This window comes from Gopherus flavomarginatus, chromosome 4 (genome assembly GCF_025201925.1).
Source record: "Gopherus flavomarginatus isolate rGopFla2 chromosome 4, rGopFla2.mat.asm, whole genome shotgun sequence".
Classification (NCBI taxonomy): Eukaryota; Metazoa; Chordata; order Testudines; family Testudinidae; genus Gopherus; species Gopherus flavomarginatus.
In genome coordinates, this window is record NC_066620.1 from 202,484,177 (window position 1) to 202,497,139 (window position 12,963).

The following is a 12,963-nucleotide window of genomic DNA, read 5'->3' on the forward strand; positions in this document are numbered from 1 at the left end:
AGGCCCTGTGTGACCATCCTTCTTAAAAATAATTAATTCACATTCATCTTCCTTGATCACCTTATGGACTTGTGTTTCAAATCTATTAAATTGCATCCTTTCTTCCACAGTCATTCAGTCTGACGAAGCTTATAAAAACACTATCACATTTAATAGGGAATGAGGACGCTGCTATAGAAAGTTTAAACCGATCTATTGCAGAGATCTCATTAAATTCTATAGGCTTTTACGGTGTTTCTATTGAACCCCTTTTTATCTCTGGAGAACCCTGTTGGTTCCAGTCCTATAGAATGCTACGGGACTTTTCCATAAAGGAAATGTCCTTCATCTTCAGCAAGCTAAACTCATTTTCTCCCTGCCCCTCTGTAAAATATCAATTGTTTTATAGTTTGTGTTCCACCTGCCCTCTGGTGGATGGAATCAGACTTGCTGAAATGCTTGTAGTAATCTCATCTGCTGAGAAAGATGTCAGATATAGGGCTATTGGCCATGCTAATGGGAATTCTCATTGAGCTCAAGTGGCAGAAGCCCTGTGCTGTCTGGAGTGAAAGGTCCTGTAGTCTAACCCCATATATCATATGCACCATTTAGGCAGAGGCTATTTGTGGCTGTGTCTTGTACTTTATTTTAAATTTAATCTGTCTGCTTCTCTCTTGTCCACGATCGTTACCATAAATGTACATATTCCTGGCTGGAGAATTTGCCAGACAAATAATAGAGTCACAGCACACACATAAACAATTCAGTCTAAAACCACAATCCAGTCCAAACAGAGCAAGCCACAAGAAAGCAAACACCAAGAGAAGTGAAGGCTCTAATTTGTGCTGATAGGTTGAATGCTACTGGATGCCTCAATAGCATCATTATTCCCTCTGCAATAGATTGCTTCAAAGCAGTGATGCTCAACTTTTCCAGACTATACCCATTTCAGGAGTCTGATTTGTCTTGTGTACCCCACAAGCTTCACCTCACTTAAAAACGACTTGCTTACAAAATCAAACATAAAACTACAAAAGCGTTACACTGTTAATGACAAGTTGCTGACTTTCTCATTTTACCATCACTATAAAATAAATTGATTGGAATATAAATATTGTACTTACATTTCAGTGTATGGCATATAGAGCAGTATAGTGTCTGCATGAAATTTTAGTTTGTATGGACTTCGCTAGTGCTTTTTATGTAGCCAGTTGTAAAACTAGGCAAGTATCTAGATAAGTTGATGTAAGGCCTGGAAGATCACTGGGTACCCACCGGGATACGTGTACCCCTGGTGAAGAATAGGGTGACCAGATGTCATGATTTTATAGGGACAGTCCTGGTTTTGGGGTCTTTTTCTTATATAGATAGGCTCCTACTACCCCACACACACCCCGTCCCAGTTTTCCACATTTGCTGTCTGGTCACCCTCGTTGAGAACCACTGGTTTAAAAGGCCCCTTTATCTAGCCTGCCCAATACCCCATTTATATGCCACGTGTGTGCTCCACTGAACAGCATTCTATTCACACAATCTCTTAAAATGTAGCTGCAGAAAATGTTCCTGACTTTTAACTAAAACCAGTTTCCATCTTACAGTCAACGTCCTTGGGTGATTCTGCCCCTGCGTTCTCGATGAGCTGTCCATTCTCAGGAGCACTAAACAACTTATCTGGCAAAGCAGGTATGTGACAATGGGTACGTGATAACAAGGACAATAGACAGGATTTTTTTTTTATCCTTTCAAGTCCTTTTCTATTTAAGTTTGTTTAAAAATTGATTAGATTAGGTTTTTCTAAAAAAAAAAATCAGTCATCTCCAGCAGTTCATGGCCTTCAGAGACCAAGTATGGGCTCTTGAGACCAGAGTGACTGATCTGAAGAAGTTAAGGAGACAGAAATACATAGAGGAGACTTTCCAGGACGCACTACAACAGTCCTACCCCCAGTCTGACACCTGTGCTGTTGAGAAGAATGAAAGTCTTGTGGAAGGAGAACATCAAGCTGGAGCAGAGAGAAATGATCCTGTAGTTGGGACCATCCTTCCAGGTGATGCCATGGTATCTTCTCACACCGAGGATACCCTTCCTGGGGAGGGGACCTCTGTTATTAGGAAGAGACAGGCAACAGTAATGGGGGATTTGATTTTAGAAATATAGGTAGTTGGGTTTGTGATGACTGGGAAAGCCTCATGGTGTGAAGGTTGCAGACCTCTCACACCTGTGAGGTGTGAAGGTTGCAGACCTCTCAACACATAGAGACAGACTTATGTGCAGTGCTGGGGAGAAGCCAGTGGTTCTGGTACAGGTAGGTACAAATGACATAGGGAAAGTAAGAGAGAGGTCACTGGGGCCAAATTTAGGCTGCCAGGTAAGAGATTAAAGTCCAGGACCTCCATGGAAACATTCTCTGAAATGCTTCCAGTTCTATGCATAAGGCCACTTAGACCGGCAGAACCACAAGCTCTCAATTGTCTGGTGGAAGAATTTAGGTTTATTAGGAACTGGAGAACCTTTTGGGAAAGGAGGCGCCTATACAGGAATGATGGGCTCCAACTAAACCAATTGCTGGCATGTAAAATTGAAAAGGTCATAGAGAGGTTTTTACAGTAAGGCCTGAGGGAAAGCCGACAGGTGCAGAAAAGCACACGGTTCAGACAGACACATCCCTTAGGGGAGGATTTATTAAAGGGGATCTTATCTATATCCTAGACAAGAGGAGAGGATAGAAGTTGATAAAATACAGGTAGAAATTGAAGAGAAACAGTCAAATGAAAAAGAGTCTCATTCAATTACATCACAAGAAGGTCGACAACTAACTACTGATAAATTTTATAAGTGCTTGTGTACATTGCAAGAAGTCTAAATACTAAGATGGGTGAACTTGAGTGCCTGGTATTAAATGAGAATATTCATAAAACAGGCATCACAGAAAGTTGGTGGAATGATGATAATCAATGGGACATGGTAATACCAAGGTACAAAATATTTAGGAACGACAGAGTAGGTTTCACTGATGGGGGAGTGGCACTATAGGTGAAAAAACAGAGTCAAACATAATAAAGTTTTTAAATGAACCAAACAGTACTATGGAATCTCTATGGATAGAAATTCCATGCTTGAATAATAAGACTATAGCAGTAGGAATGTACTACCAACCACCTAACCAGGACAGTGATCGTGATTGTGAAATGCTCAGGAAGATTAGAGAGGCTGCAAAAACAGAAAACCCGATAATATTGAGGATTTCAACTATTCCTATTTGTCTGTGTGTAATGGTGCTTAAGTGGGTCATAATTGAGAAAGCCAGATTCAAGACAAACTGCTGAGAAATAGGGCAAACAAAACCCAAAACTGATAGTTATTCTTGTGTAAGATATGCCAAATCAGCCACAACATTAAGCTCCTGTTTCACAACACTGGCTAACAAGAAAACATAAAGGCAGTTTCCTCAGCCAGTCCAGTTCTTATATCACCACCAAAAACACTGGATTCAGAGATGAGTGGTTCTTTACAACCAGTCTCATCAAATAATAGGTTCTTCTGATCCCAAAGGACCAGCCACAGATTCAGATCAATATATAACTTAGATTTTACCCAAAAGTCAAACTAGTGCCAATCCTTTAGTATCTAAAATCTAAAGGTTTATTCAAAGAAAAAAAGAAAGGTGAGAGATAAAATTGGTTAAAGGAATCAATTACATACAGTAATGGCAAAGTTCTTTGTTTAAGATTGTACCAGTGATGGAATAAACTGCTGGCTTAGGTCAAGTCACTGGAATACATCCACAGCTTGGATGGGTCATTCAGGCCATTGTTCAGAGCTTCAGTTTGTAGCAAAATTCCTCCAGAGGTAAGAAGCAGGATTGAAGACAAAATGCAGGTGTTTCCGGGGCCTTTTATAGCTTTTGCCCTGTGGAGGGCATCCCATTGTTCTTACTGTGGAAAATTACAACAAGATGGAGTTTGAAGTCACATGAGCAAGTCACATGTCCATGCATTTTGCCTAGTCACAGCAGGAAATTTCATTAAGTGTAGATAGGCATCTCCCGCGGTTCATTGTCAGTTAAATGTTTTTTGATGGGCTACTCAATTTGAATAGTTCCTCCAAGATGTGCTGGCTAATTACTTCATGGGATTACCTCAGGAGCAAATATTTGAAATCCAAGTATAGAGCCAAAACCTATAACTTCACATACAAAAATGATACATCCAGATAGCATAATCATAACCAGCAAATCATAACCTTTTCATAGACAACTCATTTGACAAATTTTGTTGCCACCACTGTTATATATTTGCAGCAAATCTTATACAATGATCTATATGGTCATATTGTAATCAGATAACGTCACACTGTGTGTGTTACCTCAGGGTGGGATGCAGAGATTAAATTTCTAGACATCATTAATGACTGCTTCTTCAAGCAGCTGGTCCAGGACCTCATAAGGGGAGAGGCAATTCTTGATTTAGTCCTACGTGACTCACGGTATCTGATCCAAGAGGTGAATATAGCTGAACTGTTTGGTAATAGCAACCCTAATGTAATTAAATTTAACCTCCTTATAGGGGAGAAATACCAAAGAAAACCACCACAGTAGCATCTTACTTCAAAAAGGAGAATTATACAAAAATGAGGAGGTTAGTTAAACAAATATTAAAAGGAACAGTTACAAGAGTGAAATGCCTGCAAGCTGCATGGAAACTTTTAAAAAACACCATAATAGCGATATTAAATTAAATAGCAAAGAATCCTGTGGCACCTTATAGACTAAAAGACGTTTTGGAGCATGAGCTTTCGTGGGTGAATACCCACTTCGTCAGATGCATATAGTGGAAATTTCCAGGGGCAGGTATATATATGCAGGCAAGCTAGAGATAATGAGGTTAGTTCAATCAGCGAGGATGAGGCCCTATTCTAGCCGTTGAGGTGTGAAAACCAAGGGAGGAGAAACTGGTTTTGTAGTTGGCAAGCCATTCACAGTCTTTGTTTAATCCTGTGCTGATGGTGTCAAATTTGCAGATGAACTGAAGCTCAGCAGTTTCTCTTTGAAGTCTGGTCCTGAAGTTTTTTTGCTGCAGGAGCCTCCTACTGCAAGACAAACCCAAGAAAGAAACCGACAGCCGCCTACTGCAAGACAAACCCAAGAAAGAAACCAACAGGACTCCACTGGCCATCACATACAGTCCCCAGCTAAAACCCCTCCAACACATCATCAGGGATCTACAACCCATCCTGGACAATGATCCCACACTTTCACAGGCCTTGGGTGGCAGGCCAGTCCTCGCCCACAGGCAACCTGCCAACCTGAAACATATTCTCACGAGTAACTGCACACCGCACCATAGTAACTCTAGCTCAGGAACCAATCCATGCAACAAACCTCGATGCCAACTCTGCCCACATATCTACACCAGCGACACCATCACAGGACCTAACCAGATCAGCCATACCGTCACCGGTTCTTTCACCTGCATGTCCACCAATGTAATATATGCCATCATATGAGTCTATATGCCAGCAATGCCCCTCTGCTATGTACATCGGCCAAACTGGACAGTCGCTACGGAAAAGGATAAATGGACACAAATCAGATATTAGGAATGGCAATATACAAAAACCTGTAGGAGAACACTTCAACCTCCCTGGCCACACAATAGCAGACCTTAAGGTGGCCATCCTGCAGCAAAAAAACTTCAGGACCAGACTCAAAGAGAAACTGCTGAGCTTCAGTTCATCTGCAAATTTGACACCATCAGCTCAGGATTAAACAAAGACTGTGAATGGCTTGCCAACTACAAAACCAGTTTCTCCTCCTTTGGTTTTCACACTTCAACTGCTAGAATAGGGCCTCATCCTCCCTGATTGAACTAACCTCATTATCTCTAGCTTGCCTGCATATATATACCTGCCCCTGGAAATTTCCACTATATGCATCTGACGAAGTGAGTATTCACCCACGAAAGCTCATGCTCCAAAACGTCTTTTAGTCTATAAGGTGCCACAGGATTCTTTGCTGCTTTTACAGATCCAGACTAACACGGCTACCCCTCTGATATTAAATTAAATGTGTACTCCAAATAAAAAAAACAACTGTAAGAGTACCAAAAAATGTCACTATGAGTAAAACAATAGAGTAAATGAGGTCGCTAGAGACAAAAAGACATCCTTTAAAAATGTTGGAAGTCAAACCCTACAAAGGAACTAAAAAGGAGCATAGTCAAGTGTAAAAATATAGTTAGGCAGACCCGAAAACAAGTTGAAGAGCAACAAGGAAAAGACACAAAAACTAGTTGCAATAATTTTTTTAAGTACATCAGAACAGGAAGCCTGCCAAACAGTCAGTGGAGCCACTGGATAATTGAGGTGCTAAAGGAGCACTCAAGGAAGACAAGGCCATTGCAGACAAGTTAAACGAATTCTTTGCATTGGTCTTCACTGCAGAGGATGTGAGGGAGATTCCCACACCTGAACCATTTTATTTAGGTGACCAATCTGAGGAACTGTCCCAGATTGAGGAGTCAATACAAGAACAAACTGATAAATTATACAGTAATAATTTGCCAGGACGAGATAGTATACACCCATGAGTTCTGAAGGAACTCTAATCTGAAATTGCAGAACTATTAATTTTGGTATGTAACCTATTGCTTAAATCAGCCTCTGCAACAGATGGTAGTGGGTAGCTAATGTAAAGCTGAATTTTTTTAAAAGGCTTTAGAGGCAATCCTGGCAATTACAGGCCAGTAAGCCTAAATTCAGTATCAGCCAAATGGGTTGAAACGGTAGTTAAGAACAGAATTATCAGACACATAGATGAATATGATATGTTGGGGAAAAGTCAACACAGCTTTTATAAAGAGAAATCATACCTCACCAAACTATTACAATTCTTGCATGGGTCAACAAATGTGTGGACAAGGGTGAACCAGTGGACAGAGTGTACTTAGACTCCGAGAAACCCTTTGACAAGGTCCCTCACCAAAAGCTCTTAAGCAAAGTAAGCAGTCATGGGATAAGAGAGAAGGTCCTCTCATGGATCAGTAGCTGATTATAAGACAGGAAACAAAGAGTAGGAATAAATGGTTAGTTTTCACAGTGCAGGTAGGTAAATAGCAGGCCTCCCCGAAGATCTGTACTGGGATCAGTGCTGTTCAACATATTAATAAATGATCTGGAAAAATGGGTAAATACTGAGGTGGCAAAGTTTGTAGATGATACAAAATCATCTACAGGATACTGGGCTAGATGGACCATTGGTCTGACCCAGCATGGCCATTCTTGTGTTCATGAAGTGGTGCAATTAGTATAGTTCTGAGCTACACTGCACCACCTAGGACTGAGGAGATCTGAGCTGTTGCTTGAAAGCAGCACCTGTTGGCATAGGGTAGCTGTTTTACTAAGGCGAACTTATTAATTGATACTCAGGAAGGTATTGTTCTAAATTAAACTCAGAATAACTTGGTCCCTATAGGTGTGATCTTTTTAATCCAACTATAGCTCAGAGGAGATGAGGAAAGGTTTGTGCTGAAAGCAGCAAATGAGGGATCTTAATAGATACCAAACAATTATGTTTTAAAAGTGTCTTTTTAACCACATATTGGGGCAAAATCTAGTGCCAGAACCTACTGAAGCCAAAAAGATTGCATCAGTACAACCAAACAGAATTTGTCCTATATTTTTTAAAAGCCATGCCACGATTTTCCCAAATGGATATTTAAAGTTATACTCCCACATTTGTATTCAGGCACCTCATTAAGTAGCCTGATTGCATTCTATGGGAGCTGCTGGGTGCTCAGCACTTTGAAAATCGAGTCACTTATTTAGCTACCTAAGTATTCGTATAGGGAAACACTGATCTAGACCTACCTGAATATGAGTATGAGTTTATCATTGGGCCCCCACTTTAGCATCCAGGCCCCAGTCAGCTTGCAGAGGCATAACGGAGAGCAGAATTTACATCAGCGTCTGGAACTCCATCATGGAATTCAGGTGTCACTTTCAAACAATCTAATCTAATGCAAATCAGCGTAATCTGTCTGTGTTAGCATCTGATACAAATCACAAGTCATGTTGTTTTTGTGGTCTGTGATGTAGCCACAGTCCAGATGGAATCCTTGTTATGGATAGATGGATCTGTGGAACATAGAACCAGTACAGTGTGTCTTCAACTCCAAAACATGGTTTTTTTTTTCTTTTCAGGAAAATACACAATTTCTTCCACAGAAGCAACAACTTCGTTTAGTGAGCGCACCTCCAACACATATTCTGTGTTTCATTGATGTGTTGCAAATGTTGAACCAAGAATATGTGAAGGGTCCTGGGTCTTTTTGTGAGCCATACGTCAAAAGAATGAAAAAATACTCTATGAATCATAGAGAAGTGGACATCACCCAGACTGCGCTGTGCCTTGGCGTGTTCTTTAACAAGCATCCCTTCTACTTAACCCGTATGGAAGTTTCATGATGTGGAACGTTAAAGAGACCACTAATGCTAAAAAAATGTTAAAAATATTCCTCATGGGCTCCCCTTGATCTCAGTGACAGTTGAAGGCTGTCAGCATCAACGTGGAGGTGCTCAGCACTGCACAGAATTGAGCCATGACACTACATGATAATAGACTTCACATGGTCTTAATAATTTCACTTTTCCAATTTTCTGAATGATGCCAAATGCATAAATATATACACAAGTGCATCCCAGCCCATCCTCTCCCTCCTACTCACTCCTGTAGGGGACAGGTGGTTTAGTAGTCTAAATTTCTTGCTTGAGTTATCTAGACTTCCTGGAATGACAGGTTCAAACCCCAGATGGGTTAGCTCAGAGTGCTGACCTTCTGAGACCTGGAGTATCCTGATGATTACTACAGGTAGGTCTGTCAGAGATGTGACTTAAAAACCTAAGTGTTTCTTAGGCCTGGTCTACACTACGCGTTTATACCGATTTTAGCAGCGTTAAACCAATTTAACGCTGCACCCATCCACACAACGAGGCCCTTTATATCGATATAAAGGGCTCTTTAAACCGGTTTCTGTACTCCTCCCCAACGAGAGGACTAGCGCTGACATCGGTACTACCATATCGGATTAGGTTTAGTGTGGCCGCAAATAGACGGTATTGGTCTCCGGGCAGTATCCCACAGTGCACCACTGTGACCACTCTGGAAAGCAATCTGAACTCGGATGCACTGGCCAGGTAGACAGGAAAAGCCCCATGAACTTTTGATTTTCATTTCCTGTTCGCCCAGCATGGAGCTCTGATCAGCACGGGTGGCGATGCAGTCCCAAATCCAAAAAGAACTCCAGCATGAGCCGTACGGGAGATACTGGATCTGATCACTGTATGGGGAGACAAATCTGTTCTATCAGAGCTCCGTAACAGAAGACGAAATGCCAAAGCATTTAAAAAAAATCTCCAGGCTATGATACAGAGTCCACAGAACAGTGCTGTGTGACAAGCATAACGGAAAGCCAAAGAATCAAATGGACGCTCATGCAGGAAGGGAGGGGGAACTGACGACTCCAGCTATCCCACAGTCCCCGCAGTCTCCGAAAAGCATTTGCATTCTTGGCTGAGCTCCCAATGCCTGTAGGGTCAAACACATTGTCCGGCGTGGTTCAGGGTATATCTCGTCAATTTACTCCCCCTCCCTGCCCATGAAAGAAAAAGGAAAAAAATCGTTTCTTGACTTTTTTCAATGTCACTGTATGTCTACTGCATGCTGCTGGTAGACACAGTGCTGGGGCACTGAACAGTAGCATCCTCTCCCCTCTCTTCCCCGGTGGTAGACAGTACAGTGCAGTAGGACTGGTAGCCTTCCTCATCATCAGCCCGTGAGTGCTCCTGGCTGGCCTCAGGTGAGGTCGGCCGGGGACGCCTGGGTAAAAATAGGAATGACTCCCAGTTATTCTTGGCAGATGGTACAGAACGGCTGGTAACTGTCCTCATCATAGCAACTGGGGGCTGAACTCCATCAGCCCCCCCCCTTTCATGTCTAAAGAAAAGATTCTGTACTGCCTGGACTATCATAGCAGCGGGATGCTGGGCTCCTCTCCCCCATACCGTTTAATGTCCTGCCTGGACTATCATAGCAGCTGGAGGCTGCCTCCCCCTCATTTTATCTCACTAAAAAGTCAGTGTTTCTTATTCTTCCATTCTTTATTACTTCATCACACAAAAGGGGGGACCCTGCAACGGTAGCCCAGAAGGGTTGGGGGAGCAGAGAAGCAACAGGTGGGATTGTTGCAGGGGCACCCCTTAGAATGGCATGCAGCTCATTATTTCTGTGAGATCTGACACGGAGAGGCTGTGCTCTCTGGTTCTCTAGTACACTTGCCCCATATTCTAGGCAGGACTAACTCTATTTTTAGATACAACATAAAGGAGAGAATGACCCGGGGAGTCATTCCCATTTTTGTCTTTGCACCCCCGGCCGACCTCAGCAAAAGTCAGCCAGGAGCACCCATGACAGCAGCAGACGGTACAGAACAACTGATAACCGTCATCTCATCACCAATTTACAATGGCACAGTAGATGGTACAGAATGACTGGTAACCATCTCTGCTAACTTGCAAAGGCAAATGAATGCTGCTGTGAAGCACTGCAGTACTGCCTCTGTCAGCGGCATCCAGTACACATACGGTGACAGTGACACAAGACAAAATGGGCTCCATGGTTGCCATGCTATGGCGTCTGCCAGTGCAATCCAGGGGAAAAGGGCACGAAATGATTGTCTGCCGTTGCTTTCATGGAGGAAGGAATGAGTGACGACATTTACCCAGAATCACCCTCGACACTATGTGCATTGGGATCTCAGCCCAGAATTGCAATGGGTGGGGGCAACTGCGTGAACTATGGGATAGCTACGGGATAGCTACCCACAGTGCAACGCTCCAGAAATCGATGCTAGCCTCGGTACATGGACTCACACCACCGAATTATTGTGCTTTGTGTGGTCGCATGCACTCAACTTTATACAGTCTGTTTTACAAAACCGGTTTATGTAAAATCTGAATATTCCTGTAGTGTAGACATACCCTTACCGTGGTTTAACACTGAAGGCCCCCTATGGGACTTTTGTAAGAACACGATGGCTTACATTATATCTCTAGCTAAAATTCCCCCTTCCTCATGGGTATATAATGTGTTAGGAGATGGTTGGTTGCTGCACTCCACCCCACAGGTGGCTGTATTCATATGATGTATGTAAGCACTCAGTGATCTTCCATTGACCACAATGGTAGGCCCAAACTCGGAGGGCTTGCAGGATCAGTATTACCATAAAACACTTTGAGTGCCAGGCAGGATGAAATGTGTGTAAATTATTATCACAGTGCTGAATTTGTAGCTTCACAATTGTTTCCATGGCTGCAGATTTTGATGTCTTAAACCAGGATTACGAGAGTTGCCTGCAAAACACTCATGGCCAAAGACAACGTTATTTGCAATAAAAGGAACTCTTCATGCAAAATTTGGCAGAAGGTATTCTCAAATTCACCCAGTTCTGGATTCACTACCATTAACAGTAGGTGCAACTCCATTTTGCCTCAGTGGAATTAGGCCCACGTACGCATGTGGCAAATTTGGTCCTGTGACTGCACTGTAGGATGAAACCTGTGTTGTGGGGAGAGAGATGTCACTGTTACACAGGGGCGTGGGATGGTAACAGAAGGGAAATAGAGACGTATTGGTCAAGCAAATTCTTTATACCCACAGCAATTTATTTTTGCTTTAAAGTCTCCTCCAGTATGAAAGTTCTTCTTTGAAATGACCTCCTTATTCTCAGATCTTAGAATAGGTGTGAAGTATTGTAAGTGAGTTGTAGCTTCAATGGCTAACAGGAAATGGATCCTGCATTAATGAGAACACTGCTGTGTGCTTGCCAAATTATTCCAGCCTCATAATGAGGACAAAGACCCTACTTCAGAGAAGTCCATCCCTATGCTGCTAAAACACAGAGCATGTGCTTCATTTCAGGTGCTTTCTTCAGTCTCATTGACATCAATGTGTTTCAGGGCTTTGCTGAGCAGGGACAGATTGAAATACATGCTTCAGGGCTTTGCTGAAAAGGGACCTAATGGGGAATATGTAACAAGCACATCTCCAGCACAAGGATGTGGGCTAAGACTGCAGTCAAGATTCTCAGCCCTGCCTAAGTTCCCTAAAGCTGCCTCAAACAGACAGCTGAGCCCTCCTCCTATGCAAGAGCAGTGCCAGGTCGTGGACCAGGTGAAAGCATCAGCTCTGGCCTGTTGTGCTAAATTCGTGACATTGAACTGCTGTCAATAACCACATCCACCTTTAGGTGTGCCCCTCGCCAGTTCCCCTGCAGCATCACTGCAAGGTGGATTGTCCTCTGGGAATGGGACTTTATAGCAGATCCCAATGCCCTCATCTCTCTGAGTGTGCGAGAGCAGCTGCCTGTGCCTGATTAAGCATGGGGTCAAAATGCTTTTTCACTGATTAATGGTCCAGGACCTTTGGGAAGCTGGAGTGGAGGGAACGATTCTGATTTGCACTACATGGCTGTGCAAGGGGGAAAAGGGGTTGTGAGATCTCCCTTTGGCCCGTGTATGGGCTGCTTGGACTCTGGGGCCAAATGCATAAGATCAAGCAGTATTACTCTCTCCCTCCTTTTCTGGAGCAGGTGGCCTCAAATGCTCAGAGCCTTGGTTCCGCCGCTCCAACTTGCTGGCCACAGAACTAGCATACGGAGGGTGGCAAAGGAGGGAACTGGGACTCAAAGGGGAATCCTTTGACACAGTGGTCCCCAGTGCTACCTGTGTATGCCTAAAGTGCAGACTTAGCCTATCATCTGTAAAATGCTTTGAGATCCTGCAGTATGAAAGGTGCTACATCACATTCAACAAATGTCAGCCTTATAGCTGCGATTGCAGATATTCCCCTACATAGAATTGACCTGCAGAATTAGTATTTGCTCAACAATTCTGGAGTTTATACACTGTAAAATTCACATTTCATTGCTG

At 42.9% G+C, this 12,963-nt stretch overlaps 1 protein-coding gene across 6 annotated transcripts in view; it reads left to right on the top strand.

Annotated features, from left to right (window-relative positions):
* The window catches only part of ADGRF5 (adhesion G protein-coupled receptor F5), a 90,157-nt gene extending 79,972 nt beyond the window's left edge, over positions 1-10,185 (top strand). For 5 of the 6 annotated variants that reach the window (XM_050950625.1, XM_050950627.1, XM_050950624.1 and 2 more), the window contains 2 exons: positions 1,578-1,662; positions 8,179-10,185. In XM_050950625.1, coding sequence (XP_050806582.1) covers positions 1,578-1,662; positions 8,179-8,258 — 165 coding nt within the window. In that variant the 3' untranslated portion in view covers positions 8,259-10,185. The remainder of the gene's footprint in view (positions 1-1,577; positions 1,663-8,178) is intronic. The other variant, XR_007774014.1, reaches the window with a different exon arrangement.
* Positions 10,186-12,963: the final 2,778 nt, after the last annotated feature.